The 12,286-nt window shown below is 52.6% G+C and overlaps 7 protein-coding genes across 7 annotated transcripts; 3 read left to right on the top strand and 4 right to left on the bottom strand.

Annotated features, from left to right (window-relative positions):
• Positions 1–526: 526 nt before the first annotated feature.
• On the bottom strand, positions 527–2,656 carry M409DRAFT_36183 (uncharacterized protein; the record flags this gene model as incomplete). Its single annotated transcript, XM_033810513.1, has 1 exon — positions 527–2,656. The coding sequence occupies one exon, from the start codon at positions 2,654–2,656 to the stop codon at positions 527–529; it is 2,130 nt and encodes a 709-aa protein (XP_033670064.1).
• A 502-nt stretch (positions 2,657–3,158) lies between these two features.
• On the top strand, positions 3,159–3,978 carry M409DRAFT_20399 (uncharacterized protein; the record flags this gene model as incomplete). Its single annotated transcript, XM_033805375.1, has 2 exons — positions 3,159–3,488; positions 3,541–3,978. 2 exons carry the CDS (start codon positions 3,159–3,161, stop codon positions 3,976–3,978), a joined length of 768 nt encoding a protein of 255 aa, XP_033670065.1.
• A 45-nt stretch (positions 3,979–4,023) lies between these two features.
• Positions 4,024–4,983, bottom strand: M409DRAFT_20400 (uncharacterized protein; the record flags this gene model as incomplete). Its single annotated transcript, XM_033805376.1, has 1 exon — positions 4,024–4,983. One exon carries the CDS (start codon positions 4,981–4,983, stop codon positions 4,024–4,026), a length of 960 nt encoding a protein of 319 aa, XP_033670066.1.
• Positions 4,984–5,345: 362 nt separating this feature from the next.
• On the bottom strand, positions 5,346–6,730 carry M409DRAFT_64929 (uncharacterized protein; the record flags this gene model as incomplete). The annotated part of the gene is made up of 3 exons (XM_033816289.1): positions 5,346–6,399; positions 6,447–6,599; positions 6,660–6,730. The coding sequence occupies 3 exons, from the start codon at positions 6,728–6,730 to the stop codon at positions 5,346–5,348; spliced, it is 1,278 nt and encodes a 425-aa protein (XP_033670067.1).
• Positions 6,731–7,496: 766 nt separating this feature from the next.
• On the top strand, positions 7,497–8,705 carry M409DRAFT_64930 (uncharacterized protein; the record flags this gene model as incomplete). The annotated part of the gene is made up of 1 exon (XM_033816290.1): positions 7,497–8,705. One exon carries the CDS (start codon positions 7,497–7,499, stop codon positions 8,703–8,705), a length of 1,209 nt encoding a protein of 402 aa, XP_033670068.1.
• A 551-nt stretch (positions 8,706–9,256) lies between these two features.
• On the top strand, positions 9,257–9,886 carry M409DRAFT_64931 (uncharacterized protein; the record flags this gene model as incomplete). The annotated part of the gene is made up of 3 exons (XM_033816291.1): positions 9,257–9,363; positions 9,457–9,681; positions 9,763–9,886. The coding sequence occupies 3 exons, from the start codon at positions 9,257–9,259 to the stop codon at positions 9,884–9,886; spliced, it is 456 nt and encodes a 151-aa protein (XP_033670069.1).
• Positions 9,887–10,127: 241 nt separating this feature from the next.
• On the bottom strand, positions 10,128–12,074 carry M409DRAFT_52461 (uncharacterized protein; the record flags this gene model as incomplete). Its single annotated transcript, XM_033812087.1, has 1 exon — positions 10,128–12,074. The coding sequence occupies one exon, from the start codon at positions 12,072–12,074 to the stop codon at positions 10,128–10,130; it is 1,947 nt and encodes a 648-aa protein (XP_033670070.1).
• Between the last annotated feature and the right edge of the window lie 212 nt (positions 12,075–12,286).

The following is a 12,286-nucleotide window of genomic DNA, read 5'->3' on the forward strand; positions in this document are numbered from 1 at the left end:
TAAGCGCGGCCATGACGCCTCAGCATGGGCTGAATCAAGTGTGAGTGGAGAACATTGAGGTCTCGAGTATCGCGCCAGGGACCAGAAAGACAAATCCGAGCAGCCGTCCTACACACCGCTCAGCTTGCACATGCAAATCCCAAACAGGAAAGCACGTTCAGCGAATCGGACGGTTTAAGTTACTCGGCTGCCCAAGCTCGCAAAACTTAGTGTCACCGCAGGATCCTTGAGGCCAATCGATACCCATCTTCAACAGAGTGGCTCGAGTTTTTTATCGCCATCGGGAACTTGAGGCCAACGTGTTACGGGAAACCGCGTGGCGCGTCAGCATGCCGCTTCGAGATAAGAGAGCCAAGACGAGCTTCATTCTTTCGCCATCTCTTGGTGCTAGTTCAGAAAGTGCTGTGTGCTTCAGCCTTTGCCATCCCCATTATCAGAACCTGGGTCATTGATGAATATGTTATGTTAGGTGAGATGCGTGCACGATCCTTTCCTTACAGTAAAGTCCGACGGACCACATTGACATTCAGCCCTCCTGAGCCTTCTTGGTGACAAAGCGGCCAAGCGCCATCATCGGCCAATAATGACTGTAGAACTCATAACCAAGCATCATATGTCCTGGAACAACAGGCGCGGTATATGATGGCTCCGGCCAAGAACGTCCGGTTCGATCGCCCAAGTTGCAGCCATTGACCTGCCTACCATGTCCTTCTTCTGTCTGAGTCCTGACGAGAAACGAGATTCCCTTGGTGATATGTTCGTCAGACGTAGGCCGATATGCAAGCAACGCAATTAGAGCCCAAGCGGTTTGAGACGGGGTCGAATCGGCAGCAACGTACTCAACATGCCCTGGCGCAGTGCTTATCGGTTCGACATACGATAACGTCGACTCTCCCCAGCCGCCGTCTGGGTTCTGGCATCGACAAAGAAAATCGACACCGTGCTGGACGACTTCAAAGAGAGCGCCATAACCTTTGCGTGTGATGAAGTACTTCAGCCCCACAAGAGCCTTGCTTGTGCCGTATGTATAATTGCACCCCCATCGCCCCCACCATGAGCCGTTGGACTCTTGGTGTTTCAACACGAAGTTAATCGCTGACTCGCAAGCCTTCTCAATCTTCGCTGTCATCGCGGTGCGTGTCATCGTCTCCATGGATGTCTCATACGCCTGAAGAACCAGACCAAACGCCTCTAAGACGCCCCCAGTAACGTCTGCTGTCGCTGGATCGCAGAGAGCGTCCATGTCCGAGAATGGGATTTGATTCAAGTAGAGCTTGTCATTGTCATAATCAAAAGCAGACCATCCGCCGTCCGAGCTCTGCATGCCCAGAAGCCACTCCAAAGCTGCAACAACGTGATCAGATGTGATCGACGTGGAGTCTGCCTTCATACATGCAACGACTACAGCCTGTGTGTCGTCCAGATCTGGATACCAGCTGTTGAAGTACCCGAAAGCGTGTCCTCCAGAATTAATGAGTGGCCGGTAAATGCGCCAATCGCCAGGACATCCTATCGATTGTCGGTTGTTCATCCACTGAATTGCACTGTCGATACATTGCCGAACTTCTGAGGTCGCGTCGTCAGGTTCCCTGCAGGTGTCCAAAAGGGCCGTTACCATCAATGCAGTATCCCAACCAGCTGAGACACAAGGCTGGGCACGCTTCCCAAGACGATCGGTAATGGTGAACCTTTCAATGGCCTGCAAAGCGCGTTGAAATCTCAAATCGTCGAATGGAATGCCCTCGAGATGGATCGCCACGATGCTGGCGTGGAGAGGCGGAAAAATACCAGCCCAGTCACCAGAAGGCTCTTGGTGTGCTAATATCCATTCCACGCACTTTCGGACTGCATATTGGCGAAGCATGTATGAGCCTGGCAATCTTATTTTCGACAAGTAGAAAAGAACAGTATCGGCGAACTTGGCACACATGCCCACGAAGTTCCTGTTTTGGACCAGATTCCTGTACGGAATGGCGTACTTGACGACTTTCCTGCTCGGATGCAGCCAGAGCTCATCGAGGTAGTCGTTGCTCGAAGACCGACCGTTCGGAAGAGCGAATACAGGTCGATGGTAGCAGATCACAATCAAAGGTACAAGTGTGACCCTAGCCCAAGATGAGAACCTGTAAATGCTGATTGGTGCGGAATCATGGACCAGTATGAGTTCGGGAAGCAATTGAGGAACGTAATCCCAAGACATGAGGCCGAACATGGCCAAGTATATCCTCGTGAACACCCGGACCGACGATAGTCCTCCTTTCGATTGGATGAACGCTCGAGCAGACTCCATTTTCTGTGCCTTCGGGCTCACACCCAGCAGTTTCAGGGCGAGGTATGCTTCACAGGAGACCGAAAGGTCTCCAGGGTGCTCCGGGGCGATGGACCATGAGCCGTCAGGTAACTGTTGGCTTTCCAGAAAAGAAATCAAAGCATTGCGATCTAACCGTTCGTCGATACCTAGATAGTGGTATAGGAAGACGTATTCTGCCGTGATTGTGACGTTTGACCGCACCTCGCCATTCCAGTGGTCGCCAGATATCATATACGCAAAAGCGTATCGTCTGGCCGCGAGGATCGATTCACGGCACTGCTTTGCGAGACGGTCTTCCAGGGGCTCGGAGTCTTCGGCGTTTTCCACAGTCTGGATGCTCGTCATGGTGAATGACTAAATGTACTCTTCGACATCAAGAATGAGGACCAAGATTGCTCAGGAGTTGGGGATTCAGGCTCAAGCGTGTCGACCTATCAGGGCAAGCTCTATGGAAAAGTCGCCTTCAGCTGTCCACTTGCCCTGAGACAAGCCATGGCTTCAAAGAGCATTCCCGCGCATACGAATTGGTTTCCCTCCTCGCAGGGTTGTGAAAATGGTCCCATAAATTCAGCGAGGAGACTCGGCTGCAAGTAAAACGCCACGTAGCCATGGCGTGAAACACAGGACTCGTGGTGAGTTGCACAAGAATGGGTAGGGAGCGAATACGAAATGGGTGGTCAGGTTTGCATGTGATGCACAGGGTGAAGTGAAGGAGTTCTGCAGCGCTACTGAAGTCTAAACTGACGTCATCCGTATCGATAAGGATAGCAAATCTTCGAGCTCTCTCCGTGGCATGATCTTCGAGATCAAGAGCTCTACTATTGCCCTTGACATCCACACCATCACAATGGCCGCCACATTTGCCCGCAGCACCCTGCGCACAGCTCGCCTAGCCTCGACGCACAGCAGCTTCGCCAGCCGACAAGCCTCACCGATCTTCAAACGCTTCCTCGCAACACCCACCGAGCAGCCACGCCTGCGACTCGGATCGGAAGCACCCAACTTCACCGCAAAGACAACACAGGGCGATATCGATTTCCACCAATGGCTTGGCGGGAAGTGGGCGATCCTGTTCTCGCATCCAGCGGATTTCACCCCGGTCTGTACGACGGAGCTTGGAGCTTTCTCGAAATTGAAGAATGAGTTTGAGAAGAGGGATGTTAAGATGATTGGCCTGGTAGGATAGATTATAAAGGGGCTACTGCACAATTACTGATTGGGATACGCAGTCGGCCAACGACCTCGGCAGCCACGACAAATGGATCAAGGACATCAACGAAATCTCCAACACGGACCTCCAATTCCCCATCATCGCCGACGCAGACCGCAAAGTCGCGTTCTTGTACGACATGATCGACCAGCAAGATCTGCAGAACATTGACCAGAAGGGCATCGCCTTCACGATTCGATCCGTCTTCATTATCGACCCTTCGAAGAAGATTCGTTTGACTATGATGTACCCAGCTTCGACTGGCCGCAACACTTCTGAGGTTCTGCGGGTCATTGACAGCTTGCAAACTGGGGACAAGAAGGGAGTCACTACACCGATTGACTGGAACGTGGGTCAGGATGTGATTGTTCCTCCCAGCGTTACCACGGAAGATGCAAAGAAGAAGTTTGGCGAGGTGAGGGAAGTCAAGCCATACTTGAGATACACCAAGATCTAGACCGATCGTAGAAATAGAAAGAACGAGCGCAAGCTCTACTGTACACTACCTCCCAACCGACGCCCAATAAGCATCCAAATCATCCTGCCTCACCTCAAAAGCCCAATGATGACAAGTCTGGTGCATAACCGGGCTAACCTCAGGCGCATCCTCATCCGCGCCATCATCAAACACCTCCCTCACACCAAGCTGCATGTACTTCTTCAACAACATCCTCCTCCACCGCCCCGTCTCCCCAACACACTTCTTCCACCGACTGACCTGCCGATCATCATCTTCACATCGACGTCCTTGAAAGAACCGCGCATACCACTGAAACCACCCCCTCACATCATGCTCATGGCTGATCCACCCTGCGGCTTCCCACTCCTCGATACTCTGTCCGCAGGAGACTTTGGACTTGTTCACATCGGGGTCGTAGTCTGGATTCGTGAGGAATCTCTCCACGTTCAGTCCCTCGATCCATTCGGAAGGCAACTCTCGCCAATCGTCTTGCACCACAATCCCTAGCTTTCTAGATTTCAAAGGCCGGAAATACGACCCTCCGAAACATCCCTCCCGGAGCATTTCCTCCGGCGACTTATTGGGTCTGAAATCGGGATAGTCGTCGAATTTGAAGACCTGTGAAGAGCCATCTCGCGTCGGAGGCGCAGCCGAAGACTTCCAATCCGTCCAGCCGGCTTGGATCTCATCCACATTCTTCGCGGGAACAAGGCTCTCCTCGACCTCTACATTAGAACTAGGCTGGGTCTTCTGCTTCTTGGGCGCCGATCGAGGAAGTGCGATCGGTTTGCTCAGCTCATCTTCGTTGTACGATTGCTTCACGGGCGCTGAGGCGATTCGAGCGGATGTGCGTGAAGGCGCGGTTGCTTCTGTGAGTTTCCTTTTCTTGGGTGGTGGTTTGCCGCGTTCTGCTTTGGGGACGATAGGTTTGATGTCTAGGCCTGCGAGGAGGGCTTGGTTCTTTTTGATTTTCTCCTGGCGTCGGGCTTCGTAGTCGTTCATTTCGATGGCTTTGCGTGGGATATAGAACGTTGTAATGGTTTTGAGAGGAGAGACGCGGTCTCTGAGAAGACGCGACGTTGGACGGTGACGTCACATTTCACTTTCACGTGAAAGTTCCCGTTTGACTTGAACTGCATTTTCTGTAGAACTTTGGATAGGTGCTATTGTTTTGATTCATGCTCTGCTAGCGAGGGGCTCTAGTCACACAAACAAGGTCATACAGCAACAGATAAAGTTGTGTGGCCGCCCTTCGTCGCCGTTCTGCAGCCAACCGCTAGCGTTAACCTCATCTGCATCAATCAGAGTCCGACAAAGTCTTTCGCGTCTTGTGAAAGTCTTTCTGAGCATCTAAATATGTATCTCTATGCAACCACGCCATTCGCCTCCTTTTCATTCGCCTCTTCTCGCTCCTTAGAATGCTGGCTTACTCTTCCGGCGTGGATGTCGTCCAGGACGTTCTTCAACTCCTGGAGGAATCGAGTCACCTCGCTCCCCGTTCCAACAGTAACTCTCAAACATCCCAGACAGCCGAGCTCCTTGCCTCTGAATCGCACGACCACGCCTCTCTTTTCCGCGAGACGTTCATATACTTGCAGAGCAACTTCATTGCTGGGCTTTCCTTCTGTGTCGGTCATCTCAACGAGTAAGAAGTTGCTTGCCGTACCACCTCGGAATCGACCAACGCCTTTGATTTTCGGCATTTCTGACAGTAATCGATCTCGCTGTTGAATTATGTGCTCTCGGTTTTGATGCATGACCTTGAGGTTTTGCGGTTGCAAAGCCTGTATGGCCAGCTGAGACGTTGGGTTCGAGACATTGTAAGGTGCTTTCAGGCTGTTCAACACTTTTGCGATCTCTGGACTTGTGAAAGCTGCTCCCAACCGAATGCCAGCAAGACCAAAAGCTTTCGAGAGAGTCTGCATCACGACCAAGTTTGGCCACTCGGCGACCCACTCAGCGAGCGATGCACCTTCGGGTGCGAAGTCGATGTACGCCTCATCGAGGATGACGATACCATTCCAGGTGGGATGCTCGAGGACCTTTTGCACGTCTTCCTTGCGGACGAGGCTGCCAGTTGGGTTACCAGGACTGCAAAGATATACCATCTTGATTGACGGGTCGGCTGCAAGAGTTTCATTGATCTTGTCTGGCTGAGCTTTAAAGTCGTTATCGACATCCAGAGGAACCTTGACGACCTCGACATCGTTCACTTGTGCGGATACAGAGTACATGCCGTAGGTTGGAGGACAAGTAAGGATCTTCTCCTTGCCAGGAACGCAAAATGCACGCATGAGCGAATCGATGGCCTCATCACTGCCGACTCCCACGAAGAGGTTGTCTGGAGTGATATTTTTCTTCGTATGGACGTGAGTGTTTCTCAGCTTGCAGAGCTCTTGTTTCAACTCGTGCTGGTGACTGTTCATCAATTAGCATGCATGACTCACCAGATCATGTTTACATACGGATCAGGATAACGATTCAGGCCGAGCAGATCGACTTCAATGCTAGATGCATTGCCGTTGGCGAGTTTTCCATCGTCCGTCAAGGCCAGTCCAGGACCATAGGCGTTCTCGTTGGCATCAAGAAGGACGTTCGTGCCGTCATCCTTGTAGTCACTGCAGAAAGTCAGCTTTTCATGGAAATCACGGGGACCAATGAGTCTTTCTCCTTCTTACTCTCTGGCACAACGATACGGCTCGAGGGCGAGGATGTTTGGCCTCGCACATTTCGAAAGGTCGAAAGGCATGGTTGGTTGGTTGTCGTCTGTCCAAAATTTCGAGAACAGCGACGTCAATGGCTCGGATTTAGATGGGGTGGGTGTCAAATTTGGTGGCCATCAAGATGACTCCTCGTGCGCGGTCTAGAATGTGGACAAGGAACTTCTATCTTGTCAGTTCAATTTGTCATCAGTTCAGATCAATATATCGATTCATATATTGCTAGTATCCACGACTTGCAAGGGACAGGAAATTGGGAGAGTCTTTAGGCCCACGACTTTTCAGGCCAACTCTTGTAGAGATTGGCGAGTGACACGGCCCCGGAACGAAACCTTGTCCACGCGCAGCCCATTTGCATGTGACTGTCGCACGCTGGTGCCATCTGTCCTCAGCATTTTCCAGCTGCCGCCGGAGCCAGTGCTTTCTGCCACAGGCAGAAGGAAGGCTCCTGCGTGTTTCTGGAGCCGGATTCCTGTGAGCTGCCGACACCGTGTTGTGGTGTGGTGGGCCGTGGCCATACAACCAAGCACGCGCTGGAAAGTCAAGAATAGGGGATCAGCAGGCTATGTCATTGCCCATCCGCGTCAACTCGCATATCCCGGATTTCTCTCACATCCATCCCATCTCACATCCTGCCCTTCTCACGAACGACTGCTGTAGCACACACCTCCGCAGCGTCGACCACGCCCACAACCCATCCCAGTCCACACCGCATCGCTAGCTACTGCATCCTTTCTATCCAGTAGCTTCCGTCAGCTCCGGGAACCGCTGCGGTCCGACGCACAACACGCGACCATGTCGCAATATCAAATACCCAATACTCCTCGAGTGATATCGCCCTCTCCTACGCCCTCAGAGAGCAGTACGAAGGATGGCTACTTCCCTCCGGCGACAAGATCTACGACCAAGCGTTTGAGCTCGGTGGACCGTATTGAAGAGCACGAAGCTGTGCACGAAGAAGATCCCGAGCTGTCTCGCGCACGAAGTCGGAGTCGCAGCCCACAGATTGAACGAAAGCCTACAAGGATGACGATGAACGGGGGCATATCGTCGGGCGCGGCGATTACGATGACGGTGAACAAGCCGACCAGAAGGAAACCAGAGGAGGTTAATAAGACACCCAACGGCGCACCGAAAGAGAACGGATTCCTGTCACCAGCCAGTGCCAACCCACAAGGATTTGGATCAGCCTACTGGAGAAGTCTTAGTCGAAGTCCCAGTCCGCTAGGCTTGATCCCCATCCATCGCGAATGGAGAGCATTCGTCCATAAGCACGAGGTTCCACGAAAGATCCTCCATGTCAGCATTGGCTTTGTCGCTCTGTGGCTGTACTACGAAGGTGCACAAACAACACAGATATCACCTGTATTGTTCGCGCTCCTCGTACCCATCTTCAGCATCGACCTCATCCGATTCAGGTGGCCGGAGTTCAATCGACTGTACATCAAAACTGTCGGCGCATTCATGCGTGAGAGCGAGGCACACGACCGATTCAACGGTGTCATCAGCTACCTGGCTGGACTGTGGGCAACTATGTATTTCTGCAGGAAGGACGTGGCAGTCATGAGCGTTTTGCTGCTCTCGTGGTGCGACACAGCCGCCAGCACGTTTGGAAGATTGTGGGGAAAGTACACACCCAGGATCAGGAGAGGGAAGAGCTTGGCAGGATCTTTGGCAGCATGTGTGTTTGGAGTGGGGAGTGCGATATTGTTTTGGGGCCTCATTGCTCCAAACACGCCGAAAGAGTTGAACCAGGGGATCAACAGCTTTGCATTTGAAGGAGTGCTTACACTGCCTTCGCAAGCACGGGAATACTTTGGCTTGAGCAGCTCTCAGGCCAGCATTTCAGGATCAGCAGCGCTGGGTGTGATGGCAGTGGTTTCCGGGCTCGTGGCCAGCGTCAGCGAGGCGATTGATATTTTTGGGCTGGACGACAACTTGACGATACCAATATTATGCGGAGCAGGCCTAGGGGCCTTTTTGTGGGCGTTTGGAGGCAGCTAGCCATTGTGAACGAAGAATGCATATACGTTTCTCCTCTTCACTCACCTCTTGGACGTTCACATGTCAGGTTGAGATGATGGCTGCCTTGTTCGGCTGTTCCCACCGGTGTATGCTGTGCTCACTTTGGATATCCTGTTTTACCGTGCAGCAGTGAGCGCATGTAATATCACTGTGAACACTTAATTTGATTTTACAAACGACGCAGAATGGTCTGGAAACAAATCCCATGTGAAAGACAAGCATGTGTCACGTGTGCACCTGCGGTGGGGCGGTTGCGAAGTGACCGTAATGAACAGGCTCGTGACTCCCGACTTCACTTCGCCGACGACAACCACGCAACAACCATCACTTCCCTCTTAATCACCAGCACGATATACATCGACCTCACACCAACTCAACCCACAACATCCACTGCAACGACCACACAACTTGCAACACTAGCAAACCACCAACGACCAGGCAACCCCTCCGCCTCATCACTCCCGGATAAACTCTCCAAAGCCCACCATACCAGATCCTGGGTCTGCGCCTCCCACGACGAAGCCGTCAAAATGTCCACAGCAGCGCGACGGAGACTGATGCGTGACTTCAAACGCATGCAGACCGATCCCCCAGCCGGCGTGAGCGCAAGTCCCATCGCTGACAACGTCATGACATGGTACGCCCATCCTACCCTATCCACCCTCACTCCGCCCCTACACCTCGACTCCTCCTTAGCCCGGTACACGTACTAACGGAAAGTGCTTTCCAGGAACGCAGTGATAATCGGCCCCTCGGACACGCCCTTCGAAGACGGCACCTTCCGCCTCGTGATGCACTTCGAAGAGCAATACCCCAACAAACCCCCCGGCGTCAAGTTCATCTCGCAGATGTTCCATCCGAATGTCTACGGCACGGGGGAGTTGTGTTTGGATATCTTGCAGAACCGGTGGAGTCCCACGTATGATGTCGCGGCGATTTTGACGAGTGTTCAGAGGTGAGTCTTTGTCATGAAGATAGAGGGGGTTATGAGGGGTTTTGGGTGGAGAGGATGATGCTGATATGGTGGTATTGGCAGTTTACTGAATGATCCCAACACATCGAGCCCCGCGAACGTCGAAGCGAGTAATCTCTACAAGGACAATCGAAAAGAGTACATCAAGAGAGTGCGGGAGACGGTGGAGAAGAGCTGGGATGATTAGATGAGTGAAGAACGGACAAGAAATCAGTGCTGGATAGGGTACGAGAGAGAGACACGACACGACACAAAGCATATGACACTACAGAGCATTCCAAATCATATCACGTACGAGCATGGGAAAGCGTGGAGTAAGGCGTGATCGGATGCGTGGATTTTTTTTTAATACCGGGGACTGCTCTTTTGTTGCTACATCGAGATACCAAATCACTCAAGTCGTTTGCTTTCTGGTCCGGGCAACGTCCTCATGTCAATTCGAGGTTGTGCCGTTCCGCATTGACGAACGCTCTGGTCACCTTATCGGCGGCATCGTATCCCATGCCAATGCGCTTGAACCGACCTAAGCTATTATTGGCCTTCGATGCCGAATCGCCGAGTGAATCGTGAACTCGTTCCAGGACGAGGTAGAATGCTCTATTCGCTGACTTGGCCTTCTTCGTAGTCTGCGACTTGAATGATGTCCAGGTCGACACCCACAAGCAATAGCAATGACTTGGCACCACCTCCTCAACGTCGTCGAGCATGCAAGCAATGCTGTCGATGACAATGGATGATCCAGAGGGCTTGAAGGCCGCATTGCTTGTGGAGTTCGAGGAGGAGCTAGGAGAGGACAGCCTGCACATTCCACGCTTGACGTAGCCTTCGACTTGCAAGACTGTTGTCGGAGAAGCTGTGTCGAGTGAGGCGGTCATGTCGTGGGGAGAGGGTAAGTGAAACTCAAACTCAGCTTGCCATGAGTATTCGACAGCGCCAAGAGTCGACGCCCAGCTCCACGAAGGGGTAAGAGTGGACAAAGTTTGCGCTTCTCCATTCGTGGTGCTTAATCTTGGTTTGGGTCGATTCGGTCGTCGCCAAAGTAGACCAGCCATCAGGTCGTCCAGCCATAACCCATCCACGTACAGTGGCGAGCCGCCAAATTCCCTTCGAACCTTGTCTGCCAGACCTGCAATTGCGGGCAGCCGATCCGTGGGCTTCGTTAGATCTCGAGCACTGTACTCCTTGACGAGACCATACCAAAGCCGCAACAGCTCCTTTCGATCAGGAGCCGACGGGATGTATGTGAACGATGAGTTGGGAGATCTCGACGATGGGCCTTCCTCTCCGGAGTCGGGTTCAGTCTCGGACACGGAGCACGCTCGACATTCCCAAAACAGCTGCTGATGGCCAATGTGAAGGACAGCAGGTGCCAAGATGCGTTCTTGCAAACACCATGCCCTGCTTTCTAGCTTTGACTCTCGAAGAGCCTCATCAATGGACTGCAGTTTCGGGCGGACGCCGAAGGTGAGGTCCCCTGCTGCCACAACGCACTGGTCGATGTCTCGAGCGTGCAGAAATCCAGATGAGCTGTCCGTAGCGACCAGTGCGGAGATAGAGAAAGCGGCGTTCTCATAGATCGAGCACATATTTGCAGACTCGCGACGCCAGTCCTCACGATCATCCTGGACAATGCATAGAGCGTCGATCCACAAGTACCGCATACCCAGCAATCTGGTCAGTTTGATAGCGTCCTGAAATGTCTCGGGCATCTGATTGAGTGGAATCTCATTCTGGAACTTCTTCAGATTGCGCTTGTTCGTTACCAGGCGCTTAGCACTGCCCCAACAGTGACTCAACGTGACATATCTGCCAAGTTGACCACGATTGACCTGAAGTCTGGCGGAGATACACTCGTCCGAGTAGCCCACGTCTATGATTCTTGTCGGCAGCGGCGTCTTATCCTGGCGAGAGCAGTCTCTTTGATTGTAGTGGCACTGGTCGACCCAGAGTGAAGCCATACGTATCGTTGTCGCTGAAAGAGGATCATCGGAGACCTCACATCGTAGCTGAGCGATTGGTTCCAAGCCTGGGTCAGCTCGTTGGTCGGACCGTGGTTGAAACAGTTCAAAGCCGATCCAAGAGCTATTCGGTCCCTCACTCATCAAGTCAAAGGAAAAGCGAGGCCCGCTGGTGGCTACTATCACCATGGCACTCTTCATGAGCCATTTGTCGCCGAGGCTCTCGTATCCTGGGATCTTCTTCTGCCGCACGAGGCGAAACAGTCCACATGTCGCACAACCCGCCGCAGCAGATGCTACGACGGTTTCGTGAGTCCCATGCTTGAAGCTGTACTCGGTCTCACTGAGGCGCTTCCAGGTCGCGTACTCTCCGTGGATTACGTCGACCGTGAATGCTGCGCAAAGCCTGCAAATCATCCGTGCCGGTTGTGGAAGGTATTTGAAGTTTGCGACCTAGGATGACGGGCGATGGTACACATGCGAGCTTTTGTAGATTGAGGAAAGGCCCGTTAAGAGCTGCTCTGGGCGTACGGGTATGATGCTGCGGCTGCTATTCGAGACGCATGGTATGAAGAGGTAGCGTCTTCTCACGGTCTTTAGTGATATACACGGATGTTTTGTGTGCTGTC

This window comes from Zasmidium cellare (assembly GCF_010093935.1).
Source record: "Zasmidium cellare ATCC 36951 unplaced genomic scaffold M409scaffold_10, whole genome shotgun sequence".
Taxonomy (NCBI): Eukaryota; Fungi; Ascomycota; class Dothideomycetes; order Mycosphaerellales; family Mycosphaerellaceae; genus Zasmidium; species Zasmidium cellare.